The sequence below is a fragment of the Salmo salar genome, chromosome ssa02 (genome assembly GCF_905237065.1).
Source record: "Salmo salar chromosome ssa02, Ssal_v3.1, whole genome shotgun sequence".
NCBI lineage: Eukaryota > Metazoa > Chordata > Actinopteri > Salmoniformes > Salmonidae > Salmo > Salmo salar.
This window is the reverse complement of record NC_059443.1, coordinates 57,762,112-57,783,886: the sequence shown is the minus strand read 5'-3', so window position 1 is coordinate 57,783,886 and position 21,775 is coordinate 57,762,112. Positions and strand designations below refer to the sequence as shown.

General features: G+C 42.5%; 1 protein-coding gene across 3 annotated transcripts in view; it reads right to left on the bottom strand.

The window, feature by feature from the left end:
- Nucleotides 1–21,775, bottom strand: part of LOC106587245 (rhomboid-related protein 3) — a 64,311-nt gene that overhangs the window by 23,435 nt on the left and 19,101 nt on the right. For 2 of the 3 annotated variants that reach the window (XM_014175472.2, XM_014175462.2), the window contains one exon: nt 88–246. In XM_014175472.2, coding sequence (XP_014030947.1) covers nt 88–246 — 159 coding nt within the window. Of the gene's footprint in view, nt 1–87; nt 247–7,485; nt 7,729–21,775 lie in introns of those variants that run through there. The other variant, XM_014175481.2, reaches the window with a different exon arrangement.

Genomic DNA, 21,775 nt, shown 5'->3' with positions numbered 1-21,775 from the left:
AATCGCTGTACAGTATAATCAATGTTACACTTATACAATCACTATTATCAGTTACTATGGTAACAGGAAGTGACTCGGGACTCTCACCAGGTTGACAAAGTCCTGGTAGCAGATCTTTCCGTCTGCGTTGCCGTCAGCGAGGGCCAATAGAACCTCCAGCTTGTGAGGGTCCAGCTCCGAGCCGTGGGCCGCCAGCAGGTCCCTGAACCGCTCTGTACTGATGAAGCCTGAACTCTCTGAGTCGAACTGGAACACACAGGGAAAGGCATATGATTAGAAGTTCCGTAGATGAACACAGAGACAAGGACATAGACACACACACACACACACACACACACACACACACGAGACTTGACAGATGTAGTCAAACAAAGCACATTTACAAAGATACAATGCACATACACACAAGCCTTATCGCATAGAGACACACAAAGGTTATTATCACAAGTGAATTATAAAATTAAGCCTTGTACCGAACATTCAACACTGACAAAAAAAAAAAAAAAAGCCAAAAAGCTATAAAATAACATTTGGTTCATAGTTTCAGCTACTTTGTAAAGAATTTAAGTGAGCCTGGAAAGCTCATCTAACCAACGGCCATTTTGTTTGATTTATTATTTTCATGAATCACATTCAGTAGCTGAGGAAAGAGCCCATAACTTATGAGAATATCCACACTTTACAGATGTTAGCTAGTGTTGCGTATTTCATTTGAATGTCAAGTGTACTGAAACGTTTAAATGCACTTTAAATAAAGTTACATTTTATCTGACTATTTGACCAATTACATCCTGGTCGTCTAAAACATGGCCTTTCGCCTACTACCCACCAGGCACTTCCAAGGGTCACGAGTCCTTGGCTCCACCCACACAACAGTCTCTCACATTCAGCAGAAACAAGTACCAGACATCCCACACGAGGAATTCTTCACACTCACTCCTTAGTTCTTTCTCTCTCACCAATGACGCATATACAGCACAGTGTCTGCATCAGTGAATCAAAGAGAACAGTCTCGATAGAAGCTATAACGTCAAAATACAGAGACACTGGATTCAAGACTCATCTCCTTCAAATAGGTGTTTGCTTTTTCTCATACCAAATGTTATATGAGCAAACATTCTTACACATTATCTCAATCCTCTCTGCTATGAGTGATAGTAATTCCAACGGAACTCAAACAGAATGGAGCCACTTTAGACTTCAGATGTGTCTGTTCAACGGACTGTTAAAATGGCCTGGATTTGAGTCCTCTTCTATTCCTGGATGCGCTTGTGTTTGATTTGAATGTCAGGTTGTTTGTGAATAGGCTCAGTATACAGCTGTCGTGCGTATAGTGTGTGTGTGTGACAGACAGACTAAATGAGCAGTGAATCTAATTCCATCGCCCTGAGCAAAGCCTCAGACAGTTTGTTTGCCTTCTCCATATGCTACGTTTGGCAGGCAGCACAACGGAAGACAGGCAGATGCCATAGAAATAACATCACAGACCATTGACTTGAATGGGGATTCTCCATCTAGTTATTAGACAGGCCAGTACATCACTGGGGCCGAGCTCCCTGCCATCCAGGGCCTCTATATCAGGCGGTGTCAGAGGAAGGCTCAAAAATTGCCAGAGACTCCAGCCACCCAAGTCATAGACTGTTCCTTCTGCTACCGTCTGGCAAACGGTAACGGAGCATTGGCTCTCTGATCAACAGGCTCTGAGACAGCTTCTACCCCCAAGCCATAAGACTGCTAAATAGCCAGACTGATAAATAGTCAATTAATGGTACCTGAACTATCTGCACTGACCCCACGCACACTCACTAGACTTTATATACACACTATATACACACCCTCACTAGACTTTATATACACACTATATACACCCTCACTAGACTTTATATACACACTATATACACCCTCACTAGACTTTATATACACACTATATACACACTCACTAGACTTTATATACACACTATATACACACTCACTAGACTTTATATACACACTATATACACCCTCACTAGACTTTATATACACACTATATACACCCTCACTAGACTTTATATACACACTATATACACACTCACTAGACTTTATATACACACTATATACACACTCACTAGACTATATACACACTATATACACACTCACTAGACTTTATATACACACTATATACACACTCACTAGACTTTATATACACACTATATACACACTCACTAGACTTTATATACACACTATATACACACTCACTAGACTTTATATACACACTATATACACACTCACTAGACTATATACACACTCACTAGACTTTATATACACGACATATACACACTCACTAGACTTTATATACACACTATATACACACTCACTAGACTTTATATACACACTATATACACCCTCACTAGACTTTATATACACACTATATTCACACTCACTAGACTTTATATACACACTATATACACACTCACTAGACTTTATATACACACTATATACACACTCACTAGACTTTATATACACACTATATACACACTCACTTGACTTTATATACACACTATATACACACTCACTAGACTTTATATACACACTATATACACACTCACTAGACTATATACACACTCACTAGACTTTATATACACGACATATACACACTCACTAAACTTTATATACACACTATATACACACTCACTAGACTTTATATACACACTATATACACACTCACTAGACTTTATATACACACTATATACACACTCACTAGACTTTATATACACACTATATACACACTCACTAGACTATATACACACTATATACACACTCACTAGACTTTATATACACACAACACAATATACACACTCACTAGACTTTATATACACACTATATACACCCTCACTAGACTTTATATACACACTATATACACACTCACTAGACTTTATATACACACTATATACACACTCACTAGACTTTATATACACACTATATACACACTCACTAGACTTTATATACACACTATATACACACTCACTAGACTTTATATACACACTATATACACACTCACTAGACTTTATATACACACTATATACACACTCACTAGACTTTATATACACACTATATACACACTCACTAGACTTTATATACACACTATATACACACTCACTAGACTTTATATACACACTATATACACACTCACTAGACTTTATATACACACTATATACACCCTCACTAGACTTTATATACACACTATATACACCCTCACTAGACTTTATATACACACTATATACACACGCACTAGACTTTATATACACACTATATACACACTCACTAGACTTTATATACACACTATATACACCCTCACTAGACTTTATATACACACTATATACACACTCACTAGACTTTATATACACACTATATACACACTCACTAGACTTTATATACACACTATATACACCCTCACTAGACTTTATATACACACTATATACACCCTCACTAGACTTTATATACACACTATATACACACTCACTAGACTTTATATACACACTATATACACACGCACTAGACTTTATATACACACTATATACACACTCACTAGACTTTATATACACACTATATACACACTCACTAGACTTTATATACACACTATATACACACTCACTAGACTTTATATACACACTATATACACACTCACTAGACTATATATACACTATATAAACACTCACTAGACTTTATATACACACTATATACACACTCACTAGACTTTATATACACACTATATACACACTCACTAGACTTTATATACACACTATATACACACTCACTAGACTATATATACACTATATAAACACTCACTAGACTTTATATACACACTATATACACACTCACTAGACTTTATATACACACTATATACACACTCACTAGACTTTATATACACACTATATACACACTCACTAGACTTTATATACACACTATATACACACTCACTAGACTTTATATACACACTATATACACACTCACTAGACTATATACACACTTACTAGACTTTATATACACACTATATACACACTTACTACACTATATACACACTATATACACACTCACTAGACTTTATATACACACTCACTAGACTTTATATACACACTATATACACACTCACTAGACTTTATATACACACTATATACACACTCACTAGACTTTATATACACAACATATACACACTCACTAGACTTTATATACACACTATATACACACTCACTAGACTTTATAAACACACTATATACACACTCACTAGACTATATACACACTCACTAGACTTTATATACACACTATATACACACTCACTAGACTTTATATACACAACACAATATACACACTCACTAGACTTTATATACACACTATATACACACTCACTAGACTTTATATACACACTATATACACACTCACTAGACTATATACACACTATATACACCCTCACTAGACTTTATATACACACTATATACACACGCACTAGACTTTATATACACACTATATACACACTCACTAGACTTTATATACACACTATATACACACTCACTAGACTTTATATACACACTATATACACCCTCACTAGACTTTATATACACACTATATACACACTCACTAGACTTTATATACACACCATATACACACTCACTCACACTACACTGTCACTCCCACACAAATCCCTCCCACATTCAAACACTACATACGCACACACATCCATACCGACACAACACAAACACACATGCTGTACATACACACACACACACGTTTACACTCATCATTTGCCGTTGCCAGTCTGTTCTTTGTTTTACTCTTATTGTTATCTATCCTGATGCCTAGTCACTTTACCCTGCCTTCATGTACATATCTACCTCAAATACCTTATTATTATCTATCCTGATGCCCTAGTCACTTTACCCTGCCTTCATGTACATATCTACCTCAAATACCTTATTATTATCTATCCTGATGCCTAGTCACTTTACCCTGCCTTCATGTACATATCTACCTCGAATACCTTATTATTATCTATCCTGATGCCTAGTCACTTTACCCTGCCTTCATGTACATATCTACCTCAAATACCTTATTATTATCTATCCTGATGCCCTAGTCACTTTACCCTGCCTTCATGTACATATCTACCTCAAATACCTTATTATTATCTATCCTGATGCCCTAGTCACTTTACCCTGCCTTCATGTACATATCTACCTCAAATACCTTATTATCATCTATCCTGATGCCTAGTCACTTTACCCTGCCTTCATGTACATATCTACCTCAAATACCTTATTATTATCTATCCTGATGCCTAGTCACTTTACCCTGCCTTCATGTACATATCTACCTCAAATACCTTATTATTATCTATCCTGATGTCTAGTCACTTTACCCTGCCTTCATGTACATATCTACCTCAAATACCTTATTATTATCTATCCTGATGCCTAGTCACTTTACCCTGTTTTCATGTACATATCTACCTCAAATACCTTATTATTATCTATCCTGATGCCCTAGTCACTTTACCCTGCCTTCATGTACATATCTACCTCAAATACCTTATTATTATCTATCCTGATGCCTAGTCACTTTACCCTGCCTTCATGTACATATCTACCTCAAATACCTTATTATTATCTATCCTGATGCCCTAGTCACTTTACCCTGCCTTCATGTACATATCTACCTCAAATACCTTATTATTATCTATCCTGATGCCCTAGTCACTTTACCCTGCCTTCATGTACATATCTACCTCAAATACCTTATTATTATCTATCCTGATGCCCTAGTCACTTTACCCTGCCTTCATGTACATATCTACCTCAAATACCTTATTATTATCTATCCTGATGCCCTAGTCACTTTACCCTGCCTTCATGTACATATCTACCTCAAATACCTTATTATTATCTATCCTGATGCCCTAGTCACTTTACCCTGCCTTCATGTACACATCTACCTCAAATACCTTATTATTATCTATCCTGATGCCTAGTCACTTTACCCTGCCTTCATGTACATATCTACCTCAAATACCTTATTATTATCTATCCTGATGCCCTAGTCACTTTACCCTGCCTTCATGTACATATCTACCTCAAATACCTTATTATTATCTATCCTGATGCCCTAATCACTTTACCCTGCCTTCATGTACATATCTACCTCAAATACCTTATTATTATCTATCCTGATGCCTAGTCACTTTACCCTGCCTTCATGTACATATCTACCTCAAATACCTTATTATTATCTATCCTGATGCCCTAGTCACTTTACCCTGCCTTCATGTACATATCTACCTCAAATACCTTATTATTATCTATCCTGATGCCCTAGTCACTTTACCCTGCCTTCATGTACATATCTACCTCAAATACCTTATTATCATCTATCCTGATGCCTAGTCACTTTACCCTGCCTTCATGTACATGTCTACCTCAAATACCTTGTACCTCTGCACATTGATCTGGTACTGGTACTCCCTGTATATAGCTCCACATTGATCTGGTACTGGTACTTCCTGTATACAGCTCCACATTGATCTGGTACTGGTACTCCCTGTATATAGCTCCACATTGATCTGGTACTCCCTGTATATAGCTCCACATTGATCTGGTACTGGTACTCCCTGTATATAGCTTCAGATTGATCTGGTACTGGTACTCCCTGTATATAGCTCCACATTGATCTGGTACTGGTACTCCCTGTATATAGCTCCACATTGATCTGGTACTGGTACTCCCTGTATATAGCTCCACATTGATCTGGTACTGGTACTCCCTGTATATAGCTCCACATTGATCTGGTACTGGTACTCCCTGTATATAGCTCCACATTGATCTGGTACTGGTACTCCCTGTATATAGCTCCATTCTTGTGTACTTTATTTTATTTGACTATAACATTTTTAAACTCTGCATCGTTGGGAAAGGTTTCGTAAGCAAGCATTTCTCTGTACACCAGTTGTATTCGGCGCCTGTGATAAATACGAATGGATTTGATTCTATTTCTATGGCAATAGAATGACAGGTGGGCATAAAGGGATGTTCCATTCTGTTCTTCAGGAAAACAACAGAGATGACAGTTGACTCTCATGAGGTCCTTTTTTATGGTGATTCCAAAAGTCGTTTAAAGATGCGGCGATACGGTTGGAGCATTTTGGTGAAATGACCATTGATAACTATAAAGACTGCGTTGGTGCTAAATAAATATGTTCAAATCGGCCACATTGACTCTTTCTTGAACAATATCCATATACTGGGAAAACCAGGTCAGGCATAAGGATTAGGGGATACAACCTCAACCCCAAATGTCACACATTGGAGACTGTGTGAACACACATACACTCCAACACTATATCTGTCCTGATGCCATACACACCCACACCACACACACACACACACACACACACACACACACACACACACACACACACACACACACACAACCTCCCTGAAAGGGAAAGTGAACCAAACTAACCTTCTTCTGCAGGATGTCTTCCAGTTTCTGCCGGGGACATCTTGTCATGTCTCTAGTTTGTGTAATCCCAGAACCCAGAACCATATCTCACGTGTGTTAGCCAGTTAATAGTGTCATAAGAGACTCCTGTCTGTGTGTAGTCCAGTCCTACTGCTCTCTGTCTCGCTCTGTTTGTATCTACCAGACTGTCTGGTCCAGAATGAGAGCTTGTTTACCCCTCTGACGGATTACAGTCCCATACTGAACCCCCACCCCCTAAACCCCCTGTTCTCAGCCCCCTACAATACAACCCAGCCCCAAGCCCCATTTTAGCCTACATTCAGATCTCAGACCCCCATCTCTCTTAGACACACACTCCTACAACTCTCTCTCAAACTGAAACTAACACACACCCTTTCTCTCACATGCCTACACACTGTCACTAAGACCCACACATACACATTCCCACACACCAGCTCCACATCCAGCCCTTCATACTCCAGTTCACATTCTGGCAGGCAGGGATGAGTGTGATGTGGGGAACCCCTCCTTAACAATGGGGGCCTAACGGAAATTTCATGCACGGTTTACCCAATCCCTTTCCCCCAATAAGACCCTGTTTCCCCTCGTCCCTCTGAGCGCTTCACATAAGACATAGGAAAGACACATTAGAATATGGGAACAGCACTGATGATGACATAGACACATTAGAATATGGGAACAGCACTGATGATGACATAGACACATTTGAATACGGGAACAGCACTGATGATGACATAGACACATTAGAATATGGGAACAGCACTGATGATGACATAGACACATTAGAATACGGGAACAGCACTGATGATGACATAGACACATTAGAATATGGGAACAGCACTGATGATGACATAGACACATTAGAATACGGGAACAGCACTGATGATGACATAGACACATTTGAATACGGGAACAGCACTGATGATGACATAGACACATTAGAATATGGGAACAGCACTGATGATGACATAGACACATTAGAATACGGGAACAGCACTGATGATGACATAGACACATTTGAATACGGGAACAGCACTGATGATGACATAGACACATTTGAATACGGGAACAGCACTGATGATGACATAGACACATTAGAATACGGGAACAGCACTGATGATGACATAGACACATTAGAATACGGGAACAGCACTGATGATGACATAGACACATTAGAATACGGGAACAGCACTGATGATGACATAAACGCTGAAACGTGTTTTTTTGTTTAGCACTTATTGCACTTTGCACTGGTACGTTTGGAATTATTTTGAGTATAGAATTACATCCAGGCTTCCTTGGGTTTTCGTCTTTACGGTTTGAGTGTGAGTACCTGCTCAACTCTATCACCATGGCATACACACACAGGGACATATCATTATGTTGTACTGTCCATATTCAAATGTCAATCTCCACCCAAAATGTAATATAAGCTAAGCCAGGACTTGCTACTGCTTCCTCCTGACCATGGGGGTTGTTTTGGGCACAACAAAGGGGTGTGGGGTGTGAGACAAACCAAACAGATTATTTCCCCCGGACCAATGATAAAGTATTATGCAGACAAAGGCCTTCATTTGATACATACACACGCACGAGGGAACACATCCAGTAATCCTGCCATTTGGGCTACTCCATAGCCTAGCTTCAAGGGCTGAGGAGAGGAGAGGAAAGTAGAGGAAATGAGAGGAGATGGGAGAAGAGGAGGGAGGGGAAGGGAAGGCAAGAGAAGAGAAGAGAGAAGAGAAGATTGGGGACAACACTAGGCTGGGCCTTCAGCCTCATTTTCATAATGCTGCATATTAAGAAGCTTGAGGCAGCAGCCATGGAGAGTTTAGGGAGTCCACCAAGCCTAACAACCCACAGGAACAGTCTGAAATATCATTGGTTCAAGTCTGATTTTGAGCAATCTTTTTCCCTCTGTATGAGCCGACCACAAGGTCCTTCCCCCGACCTATTTAGATCTAATATCTTTCTAATATTAATCAAACAGATGAATCCATCCAAGACGTGGGAAATGTGATTAGCCCTCCAGCGACCCTAATAAACAGTAGAGTGTTCAGGCAGCTACAGACATGTTGGAGTGATTGTAAACCAGTCAACCCTGATATAACGACTCTACCACATCCCTTATCCTTAACCTCACCCCAGGAAGCTGCTCCACTCATCTAGTGACCTCTGACCTGAACTAATATGGGTCACTGTCCAACAGGCCCTCTGCCCTGCGCTGAGATAAACCCATGAGGCATTTTCTGGAACAGTGACCACCACCTCAAAGGACAGCGGTTAACTGGAGTGTAGGATAATGTAGGGTAATGATGTAGGATAATGAAGTTCAATTGGAAAAGACAACTGACAACTCAGTTTTGTGCTCCTGGTTGCTCTCAAATTGGTATGTGGTTAGTTGATATTTAGGCCAAAAAATCTTAAATCTTCTCTTTTGTGAACTACCATGCCAGGTGTCTCCATAAAGCATGACACCTGTAAGTGGATGTCCTTCTCACATGTGTCACGCCCTGTCCTGAGAGAGCCGGTTTATCTCTGTTTGGTTAGGTCAGGGTGTGACATGGGGTGGGCATTCTATGTGTTGTGATTCTATGTTTGTTTTTCCTTTGATTGGCCTAGTATGGTTTCCAATCAGAGGCAGCTGTCTATCGTTGTCTCTGATTGGGAATCATACTTAGGCAGGCCTTTTTCCCACAGTCAGTTGTGGGATCTTGTCTTTGTTTGGTTGCATGTATTTTGCACTACGAAGCGTTTCGTTTGTTGTGTTGTTTATTGTTTTTTTGCTGGTTCACCATTAAAATAAAAGATGATGAACTCAACTCACGCAGCGCCTTGGTCTACCTTGAACGACGGACGTTACAACATGGTTCAAATTCATAACTTCCTGAACAATGGAAAAACTACCATGGACCAAAATCTATATTGCGATAAATTGGCTGAATTGATGCAATAACAATGAATAGAACAATAAGTTTATAACAATGTGCACCACAGTTTATTTTATTATCCTTTAAACTTCTACTACTAGCTTGATTGTAGCCATCAATTGTCCCATAAACAATCACCCATATTAGCAAACTATCTTATCACATTTCTCTAGTATAGGCTACTTATCGTAATGGTAAGTGATCAGTATGGTCGGTAATTATCCGGTTTATCGTCCCCGATCTATGTCCATCACAAAAACACTGGAATAAGTTCCCAATTCTACATAGTCTATTCAGGGAAGTTGAATAATGAAAGTAGTACTTTATTGTTTCACCTACAATGATATTATCATCAACAAATAGAGACGTCTCATTCCCATTCCTTTACCGCATGACTTGGCACAGTAAAACGCGTGATAACATGCGTGAGCTGACTGATGGGGGGTGCAGTAACGCGCATTACCCTGAGAGCAGGGGTTCACAATTCACAAAACTGCAATGTTACGGCACTAATGTTACCCCATAGAGATGCCAAAAGACTGCTGTGGAGCTGAGGGAGGCCATTAGTGAATCTATGTTCCCTTTGGGGACTTCCTGTATTCTACATGATGGGTGAGGACCCTTAACAGGTGATTAGGCTAGCTGTTAGCTCAAGGCTTGGGAAAGTTTAACAAGACACCAACAACCGGCAAAGTCAAAATTGTTCTCTATCCAGCTTTATAAAAGTCGAAGAAGCATATTTTTTATTTAATTTTACCAGGTAAATTGACTGAGAATACATTCTCATTTACAGCAACGACCTGGGGAATAGTTACAGGGGAGAGGGGGGGGGGATGAATGAGCCAATTGTAAATTGGGGATTATTAGGTGACCGTGATGGTTTGAGGGCCAGATTGAGTATTTAGCCAGGACACCAGGGTTAACACCCCTACTTTTAAGATAAGTGCCATGGGATCTTTAATGACCTCAGAGAGTCAGGACACCTGTTTAACATCTCATCCAAAAGACAGCACCCTACACATGGCAGTGTCCCCAATCACTGCCCCGGGGAATTGGTATATTCTTTAGACCAGAGGAAAGAGTGCCTCCTACTGGCCCTCCAACACCACTTCCAGCAGCATCTGGTCTCCCATCCAAGGACTGACCAGGACCAACCCTGCTTAGCTTCAGAAGCAAGCCAGCAGTGGGATGCAGGGTGGTATGCTGCTGGCTACATATGATCTATGTTCTATTCTAGAGGAGGGTTCTACCCTATCCCATGGGCTTCAACTTAATGACGTAGTCTACAGTAGCTACATGAAACGATAAAAGATCGAAATGTTTTATATGACCCTCGATCGGCCTCACCAGGTCAATCACTCAAGGCATGCAATTAATTATACCGCTGTAGGATAACACCTAACACCTACACAGTAAGGTCATACAGAATTAGAAACACATTAACATATAGGGAATATATTTATCTGTAGGCCCTTAGTCTCCATAATGGTACCCTATTCCTTATGTAGTGCACTACTTTTGACAGGAGCCCTATAGGCCGTGGTCAAAAGTCAGGGGCGGATTGGCCATCTGGGGCCTCAAGGAAAAAAAATGGTCCGGTTTGTTGCCAGGGACAATTTCTGCTCCCAGTCCACCCCTGTCAAAAGTAGTGCACTATATAGGGAATATGGTGCCGTTTGAGACACAGCCTAGAAGTGTCTGCTGCAGTGGACCATTAATACACATGTTCATTATGCCATGGATCAACAGTGAGCTACTCATCATGATAGATGAAGAACTGGTGAGGGGCAGGCAGCTGAACATGCTGCAGGGTCATGGGACTGGGAGACACACACACACATGAACAAACGAGTTCACACACACACACACACACACACACAAAGGTAGAGTGCTCCCTTGACATGATCCAATTAGCTGGTCTAATTAAAAGCTACTAGACTGGTGGGGAGAAGCTTGTTCCTCTCTCTGCTAATTACAGAGCAACACTGGGGAGGACAGGAATGTCTCAGGGCTGTGATTCTCTCTCTCTCTCACACACACACAAGTACACACACGCATTCACACACACACACCCACGCATGCATTCACACACACACGTGCATGTTCGCCCACACACACACACTCACTATCCCATCTCTCCTGGTAAGGGATCTGATTGTAATGATCTCTTTCTCCAGTCATGGAGACTGATAGGATCTGACTCCAGAGGGAGATGGAGAGGAGTGTGTGTGTTCCAACAGCACTCTTCACTTAGCTACATTTACTATTAGATCACTCACGGAGACACACACACACACACACACACACACACACACACACACACACACACACACACACGGAGTGAGTGATCTAAGTGAGCGGCAGATGTACAATGAACAAAAATATAAATGCAACATGAAAAGTGTTGGTCCCATGTTTTATGAGCTGAAATTAAAGATCCCAGAAATGTTCCTTACGTAGAAAAAGCTTATTTCTCTCAAATTTTGTGAACAAATTTGTTTACATCCCTTTTAGTGAGCATTTCTCCTTCGTCAAGATAATCCATCCACCTGACAGGTGTGGCATATCAAGAAGCTGATTAAACAGAATGATCATTACACAGGTGCACCTTGTGCTGGGGACAATAACAGGCCACTCTAAAATGTGTTTTGTCACACAACACAATGCCACAAATGTCTCAAGTTTTGAGGGAGAGTGCAATTGGCATGCTGACTGCAGGAATGTCCACCAGAGCTGTTGCCAGAGAATTTATTGTTAATTTCTCTACCATAAGCCACCTCCAACGTTGCTTTAGAGTACGTCCAACCGGCCTCACAACCGCAGACCACGAGTGTGGCATCATGTGGGTGAGAGGTTTGCTGATGTCAACGATGTGAACAGAGTGCCCCATGGTGGCAGTGGGGTTATGATGTGTCGCGCTGCATGAAGTGGTGGTCACACCAGACACTGACTGGTTTTCTGATTCACGCCCCCTTTCCTTTTTTTTAAGGTATCTGTGACCAACAGATGCATATCTGTATTCTCAGTCATGTGAAATCCATAGATTAGGGCCTAATGTATTTAAATTTACTGATTTCCTTATATGAACTTGTAACTCACTAAAATCTTTGAAATTGTTGCATGTTGCGCTTATATTTTTGTTCAATTCAGTTTTCTTTGGCCCATACACCACTGTTAGGGGTGTGACTCTGTAGGTTGAGGTGTTAAAGGGGTCAGCTGACAGCTGGGAAATGGGACGCTTCTGTGACTCAAAGGTTTTCGAGAAAGATGAAAAGGGATGGTGTGAGGCAGGGGGTAGGGTGGTCCATGACTAAAGAGGGGGGGGGCCTTCAAGCCCCATATTCTATGTCCCTCTCATCACACATGCACGCACACGCCCACGCACACAAACATACGCACTCACACACACACACACTGTGGCTCTGCTGCCATTCCAATGCTAATTCAGGGTTTCTAAGTGTGACCTTGACACCAGCGAGGGGCCCTTCCTGTGTGATATCTGCCTAATCCGAGTCTCTCTCTCTCTCTCTCTCTCTCTCACACACACACACACACACACATACACCACACACAAACATCACAATCTACAGCTGAGGCAACACTAATGCTAGATTACATCACTACTCCCCTTGGCTGGCTATAGAAAACCACATGAGTTGATCTGTACCTCCATTGACCAGAGAGAAATATGGCGCTTACTCTCTCCTCGTTGTCGTCTAGGAGACTAGTTCAGCTTGAGTGCAGACAGCAGCTTGCAAGTGGACTGGGACGGGGACAAAGGGGGCGTGGCTAGGACCTGACAGCCAGGGTTGAAGGGTCATGGCTGTGACTGGCAACTGGGTCCACAGAGTCACCCCAGGCAGTCCTACAGACAAGATTGGGTGACACCAAAAAATGATGGAAGGTAGTCCTGCTGTCAATGGGAACATGATGTGTGGTGTGTCAGTGTTTCCCATCTTGCACTAATATCTGACTCTAATCCCTCTGCCGTAGGTGTGATCCAAACCATAAGATAACGTAAAGAAAATATGTTTTCTTCAGTCAGACTGGGTGGTATGAATAGAACATATAGGCTATTACTGTCTGTGGAAAGCTAGTCTTAAACCTGGGCAGTTTGTAAGAACGTGGCTCTGTGTTCACCAGACCAGATCTGACACCGACTTCACACTCCCAGATAAGTCGACGTAGCAAAAGCTTGTGTTTTGACAGCTGCTGGCTATCTCAGACACTGATGGGGTACAAGAATGTGCGTCGGGCCCGATTTTGACATAGGGAGTCAATTGAACAGAACAGTGCTTTTCATACCTCAAGGAGAGGAGCTTTCCAAGCACCATACAATAGGAGATGAGGGGATTGTTGTTTTTTCAGTGTGTGTATGTGTGTATGTGTGTGTGTGCATGCTATTTGTTGTAATACACCAACTTTCAAAGTTGCACAGCTCAAAGCGAAAAGCTCCATTCAAGCTCATTTGTGGGATAGATTCACATTGATTCACTTTTGGAATCTCCACATTCGTTCTCATCCTGCTGGGTGTCTTGGTTTAACTATGCATTCGTCTCAGCTGGTACCAACAAATGGAGATTGGCAGAACCAATATATCAGTCTAATAATTTGGTCCAATCAGTGCCAATGTATTAGCATCTCATCCAATCAGTGCCTATATATATCAGCATTTTTTCCAATCAGTGCCAATCAGTGCTAACATTAGTCTTTTAATCAATAAGCGCCGATATGTTAGGACTTCATCCAATCAGAAGGCATTATGTTTGTCTTGCATCCAATCAGCACCAATACATCAGTATTACTATCAGAGCAGCTGCTGCTGATTGAGTGGCAGAATGAGGCAGATCTAGGTGAAGGATTTCGTCTCCAGACTGTCAATTACCCAGACATCATCTCCCCGTCGCCAGACATCATCTCTCCCGTCGCCAAACGTCTCGGCGGAAAGGTCAGCGTCTGGCTCAAAAGGAGCCCTGTTAGCCATGCGTGTCACGACCAGGCTCGCAGACTTCCTACGCCACGGTGACTTGAGCGATGACTAATGCTTTGACAGGACACTAATAGCCTTTCAAATGCCATGCCAACGTCTGATAACGCTACCGCAAGTCCACACTCACTAAGAGACTGTGGTAATCCACGAGAGAGGACAGGTGTCTGTCTGTCTGTCTGTCTGTCTGTCTGTCTGTCTGTCTGTCTGTCTGTCTGTCTGTCTGTCTGTCTGTCTGTCTGTCTGTCTGTCTGTCTGTCTGTCTGTCTGTCTGTCTGTCTGTCTGTCTGTCTGTCTGTCTGTCTGTCTGTCTGTCTGTCTGTCTGTGTGTCTGTGTGTGTGTGTGTGTGTGTGTCTGTGAGGAGGTTCACTCGTTAAAAGAAGGGAGGGAGAGTGAGAATAGAGGTAAAAATAGATGAGGTGATAAATGACTGTGTCTAGATGTGAGTCGTATTATCCTCCTGTGTACAACGCTGTATCCACCTTAGTGAGCTAGCTAATATAAGGCCTGAGCCCACAGTTCCCTGATGACAGGTCAGAGAGTCTACGGCGGCACAATGACATCTACATTGACTAGAGTAAGAACTTTGTTTTTTGAGGTAAGAATATGCTTTTCCTTTAGGGAAGGAGAAGGTTCTTTCATAAAGAGATTTAGACAATGTGCAACTATTTTAGTCTACCAAGTATAAAGTAACGTGTGGAAACCACAGCAATGCTACTTAAGACTTTCTCATACTGTAGGTGGGAGGTTGAACAAAGATATGGGAGAGAGCAAGACTCCTTTTCATTCTCTCACCTGGACAGCACGAAAAACCCACCATCCACACATCCCATCCACCAACCCTTTCCAAGATCCCCACCCACCCCTTCCATTCCAAAACACCTCATGATTTCTACTAAGGCTGTTCCTGCGCTTAGAAAAAGGGGTTATCTAGAACCTAAAAAGGTTATTCGGTTGTCACCATTACAGAATCTTTTAAAGAACCCTTTCCACTGAGGGTTCTACACGGAACCCAAAAAGGTTCTACATGGAACCAAAAAGGTTCTACATGGAACCAAAAAGGTTTCTACCTGGAACCAAAAAGGGTTGTCCTACGGGGACAGCTGAAGAAACCTCTTGGAACCCTTTTTTCTAAGATTGTAGCCTACATATTTAACGAGTGGTTAATCTGTCTTCCCTCTCTCTCTTCCTGTACCTTTTCTCTTATACATCAAAGGTAAGTGAATTTGGGTCCACTCTCCTTCTGCCATAATCATCTCTTCGCACAATGAGCGGGAAAATAACAAGTTAAAGTGCCCACCCTTCAGGACGTTTCTGTCTTTTACTGGGGTTCTAGTGTACAATGGAATAATTGTCAAGAGAAAAAAGGAAAAAGAGACCGAGAGAGAGAGAGAGAGAGAGAGAGAGAGAGAGGAAATGACAGTGTGTGTGGGAGGCAAGGATTTTCTGTCTAATGAACACGGGTTAATTTAATGGACGAGGACTGTCTCTAGACCTGTCGTGTGGGAAATGTCAGGTCAAACTGTGTTAGCACACCAAATGGAAGAAAACGGAGTAAAACACGGAGGGACCACATGGGGTTGTTTTGCTACGATGTGCTTTAATGAACACGACCCAGGAGAAGGATACAGTGTCTGACAGTATAGTCCACCAATCTCCTTCCCTCTTCAGTATTCTATCCATTCCTATCAGCCCCTGATGAAAGGAGGTGAGACAGACAGACCGTCCCCTTCTACAAACACACAGCATCATTATCTTCTTTATTCCCTGGCTGGATGGGAAGTGAATAGAGATAGATTAGCCTGGCCTGGTGATTGCTTTCTCTCTCCAGGTGAACTCATTCACTCTCCTCCCTCTTTCATTTGAATCTCTTTAAAAGCACAAAAAGGCTGATACGATTCATAACTCTGCATACAGTCCAATTTACTGGGTGAAATTGTTTTTCAGACCATGCACCTGTGATCTTTCTCTTTCCTCTCAGAGCTGTACAAGGGTAGTACATCGGTTTATTAGCTTGGTCCCAGATCTGTTTGTGTTGTTATGCCTGACGACCATAGGAGTTGGCAAGACAGCAGAATCAGATCTTGGATCAGGCTAGAGGTTTTTGGGTAGTCCTGTTTTGGGTTATGCTGCTAGCGGAGGAGGTGAGTGACGTGCCTTTCTGTCTGGGGTAATGGATGATGGCTGGGTGTGTGTCGCCTCGCCCAGTTGGTCATTTAGCAGTGTGTGTGTGTGTGTGTGTGTGTGTGTGTGTGTGTGTGTGTGTGTGTGTGTGTGTGTGTGTGTGTGTGTGTGTGTCGGACTGACAGCGTTTTAGGGTCTCTCATTCATCAGATCACTCTCATCAGGCTCCAGGCTTGCTGCCACAAATTAGCACAGCCTGTCACACCCCGCCACCCGAAGTGTGTAACCTAGCAACACTGCCATGTTACATGGACATGTGATGACTTCACCCTGGGGGACAGGTCACAGCCAGGTACAAGTCCCTCCTTATGGAGAGAGGTTGAGATGTCAGAGTCTCTGGTATTACACTACTCTCTGGCTGTTACGTAGCCTAGCGGTTAAGAGCGTTGGGCCAGTAACCGAAAGGTCGCTGATTCGAACCCCCAAGCAAACTAGGTGAAACAATATGCCGATGTGCCCTTGAACAAGGCACTTAACCCTAATTGCTCCTGTATGTCGCTCTGGATAAGAGCATCTGCTAAATGAATAACATTAAAATGTCAAATGCAATATCCTATCCCTGAAACACTCCCACTCCTTGATTGGTCTTCCTCTAGCCCTGAACCACACTCATATTACACCTATAGCTGAAGAAATCATAGGCTCTGATCCAATCACATCTAAACGACATCATCGCCTGGCTGTAATCATCCAGTGTAGCTGGGTCGGCAACCGAAACAAGCAGGGATTTAACAGCATTAATAGGCCTCATCAACAAGTAGAAAATGAATTAATCAGTTCAGTATGTGATCCATCCGTCCACTATTTCCAACCAGCAGCACCAACCTGTACAGCTAAAGGCAGTCAAGATCTATTACTGGGAGTGAGACGACTTTTCGCCCCCACTCCTTGTCCTCCTCCTCCTCTCAAAACCCTGACTGCACCAAGACTTAATTACCGTCTTATTGCACTGAGACATGTCCCTGGTTCAATTACAGGGGCTGAGGCCTTAAACAATACACACACACACACATGCACACATCATAATGGCTGCAGGCCTAGTGTAAAATGAAGTACAGTACTATCATAAGGCTTAGACAGATGCTGCTCTGTAGCAACAACACTGAAATGTAACAAACTCCTGCCTGGCTGTTAGCTGGGCACTAGAGGCCGGTGTGTGTGTGTCTAAAAATCGGGGTACCTCAGAGGGGGAACAGAGAGAAAGAAGGGCTCCTGTGGTAACAGGGATTAACACAGCAGACAGCTGGGTGAGTGGTCCTCAGCAGGTTCCCTAGCATGTGGGCAAATAAACAGTTTACCCCCCAGTCGCCTGAGTCTGAAAGGAGTGTGTGGAATATGCACACACATACACATGTGATGACTGATTCACACACACACACACACACACACACACACACACACACACACACACACACACACACACACACACACACACACACACACACACACACAAACACACATACAGACACAAACTCAGTCTTGGTGAAACACACCCACACACACCTACAAAAGAAAAGTTGTAGAAGAAAAAGAGAGGGTGATGGAGAGTCCATGTTGTTCAGACACAGGGCATGGGCAGGTCAGCACAGAGACAAAGACAGGAGGCCATAAAACTCTTCAGACAAATCTCCACATAACATTGGGGTGAGAAACCCTCATTACCAGCGGGCCAAGCCCTCATTTACAGCAACCACCGTCGGAGGCCATTCCGAGAACGAGGGAACAAAAAGAGGGAGAAACATTTATTTTTGGAGCCTTGTCTGTCTGTTTTTCTCTCTATTCAGTCTTTCTTTCTCGGGGTCGCCCTAAACTGACCCCTTTTTATGAGGGGGCGGCGGCTCCATTCACCATAGAGATTTATGGTCTTTAATAGGGGAAATGGACCCGGCCCGGGGCTGCCCTCAGGGGGGCCTGATTTAAATTCTACAAAAACGTAGGAGAAGGTTTGGAATTGGGATTGGGGGGAGGGAGGTGGCGATCAGGGTGGGTGGGGTGGGGTCCTCTGTCTGTGACATTTTCAAGGTTGCCATCTGGGCAGGGAGTGGGAGCCTTCAACTGTCCGTCAACATCTCAAGCAACACTGCCCCCCCTGGATAAAGCCGCAGTGGAGGAGAAAGGGAAAACAACATCAACTGGGAGGAAACAGATGCCCTCTATCCCGGCCCTGGTGGTGGTGACTGCTTGTCCACCTGGTGCTTTTTCTCCACCCATAACAATAAGCCAGTCAGTCAGTCTCCTGATCTGTGGTGGCCTGGTTGAGCGCCCTGCTGCGGTGTGGATCACCCTCTATTTCATAATCCTATTACCATAATCCCGAAAGGTCAGGGAGCACAGAGCACTTTCTCCTTCTCTCTCCCACCAGAACGCCTCTCCTTTAAAGGTAAAAGGGAGTAAAACTTTGGCCCAAAGGTTGAAAGAAACTTACAGAAAGGCAACTTAAGGGGAGAAAAGTTGGAGTATGCTAATGGTTCTAACCTCCATGGTGCTCAGCAGAGTTATGACCTATAGACAACCACCAGAACGGCTGAAGGTCTCCACAGCTAGTCTGTCAGAGGTTACTGTGGGCTATAGCAGCACGAGGTTCAACCCCTCTCATATTGAGACCCAGGAATGTCATAAAAGTCCAAGATAAATGATGATCTTCGTGACTGGTTTCATGTTCTCACAGATACATTGGGAAGAAGCTGAGGATAAAATGAGAAGATGAGTGCCACAACGCTGAAATGAAAGACGGCCTTGTGCCCAAACTTTCAATCGAGGACATATATCTGTCAGGCTTTTCCCACAAAAACACTTTTCTATTATGTAAAGGCAAGACCACAATATCCAAGCAACACGTAAGGCATCCCTTCATCTGTAGCGTTGGTGTGAAAGATCCTCTTGGCAGACACAATTCTCCTCAAAATGTCATAATCAAACTATCACGGTAGACCTAAAATATTCAAACTATCATAGAAGCGAAGACCACAAAACTTTATATCAGACCTCATATTCAAACTCATATTGACACTTTCAAGGCAACTCCTTGACAGCAACCTTGATGAGACATTCCAGTTCTTATTTTGTGACAACGTCCCAAATTGCACCCTTTTCCCTAAAGTGTCGTATTTTTGACCATGGTCCATAGGCCTCAGGCCAAATGAAGTGCACTACGTACATAATTTGGTGCCTCTGCGGTAAAGCTAGTAAACCAGGAAGGAATCCACAGTTCCCAGGCTCTCAGATGCTTCCAATTACACGCTTACCAGGATGACAGCCTTGAGAAACAAGATTCTCTGGTCTGATGAAACCAAGATTGAACTCTTTGGCCTGAATGCCAAGAGTCACATCCGGAGGAAACCTGACACCATCCCTACGGTGAAGCATGGTGGTGGCAGCATCATGCTGTGGGGATGTTTTTAAGAGGCAGGGAGATTAGTCAGGATCGAGGGAAAGATGAACGGAGCAAAGTATAGAGAGATCCTTGATGCCCCAGAGCGCTCAGGATCTCAGACTGAGGTGAAGGTTCACCTTCCAACAGGACAACGACCCTAAGCACACAGCCAAAACAATGCAGGAGTGGCTTTGGGACAAGTCTCTGAATGTCCTTGAGTGACCCAGCCAGAGCCCGGACTTGAACCTGGTTGAACATCTCTGGAGAGACCTGAAAATAGCTGTGCAGCAACGCTCCCCATCCAACCTGACATAGCTGGAGAGGATCTGCAGAGAAGAATGGGAGAAACTCCCAAAATACAGGTGTGCCAAGCTTGTAGCTTCATACCCAAGAAGACTCGAGGCCCTAATCGCTGCCAAAGGTGCTTCAACAAAGTACTGAGTAAAGGGTCTGAATATTTATGTAAATATGATATAAAGTTTTTTTTACTAGAAAAAATGTCTGAACATCTGTTTTGGATTTGTCATCATGGTTTATTGTGTGTAGATTGATGAGGGAACAAAACAATTTAGTCAATTTTAGAATAAGTCTGTAACGTAACAAAATTTGGAAAAAGTCATGGGGTCTGAATACTGACATTTATGAACACAAGTTTGTGTAAAAATAAATCGTCATGGAAACGTATTCCAGTGGGTGTACCAAGCAAGAAGGCAGTAACTGCCATGTCAGAGGTCAGGGTCAATATGAATAAAACATGACCTCATAGTAAGACAACAGATGTTGTCAGTGATCTG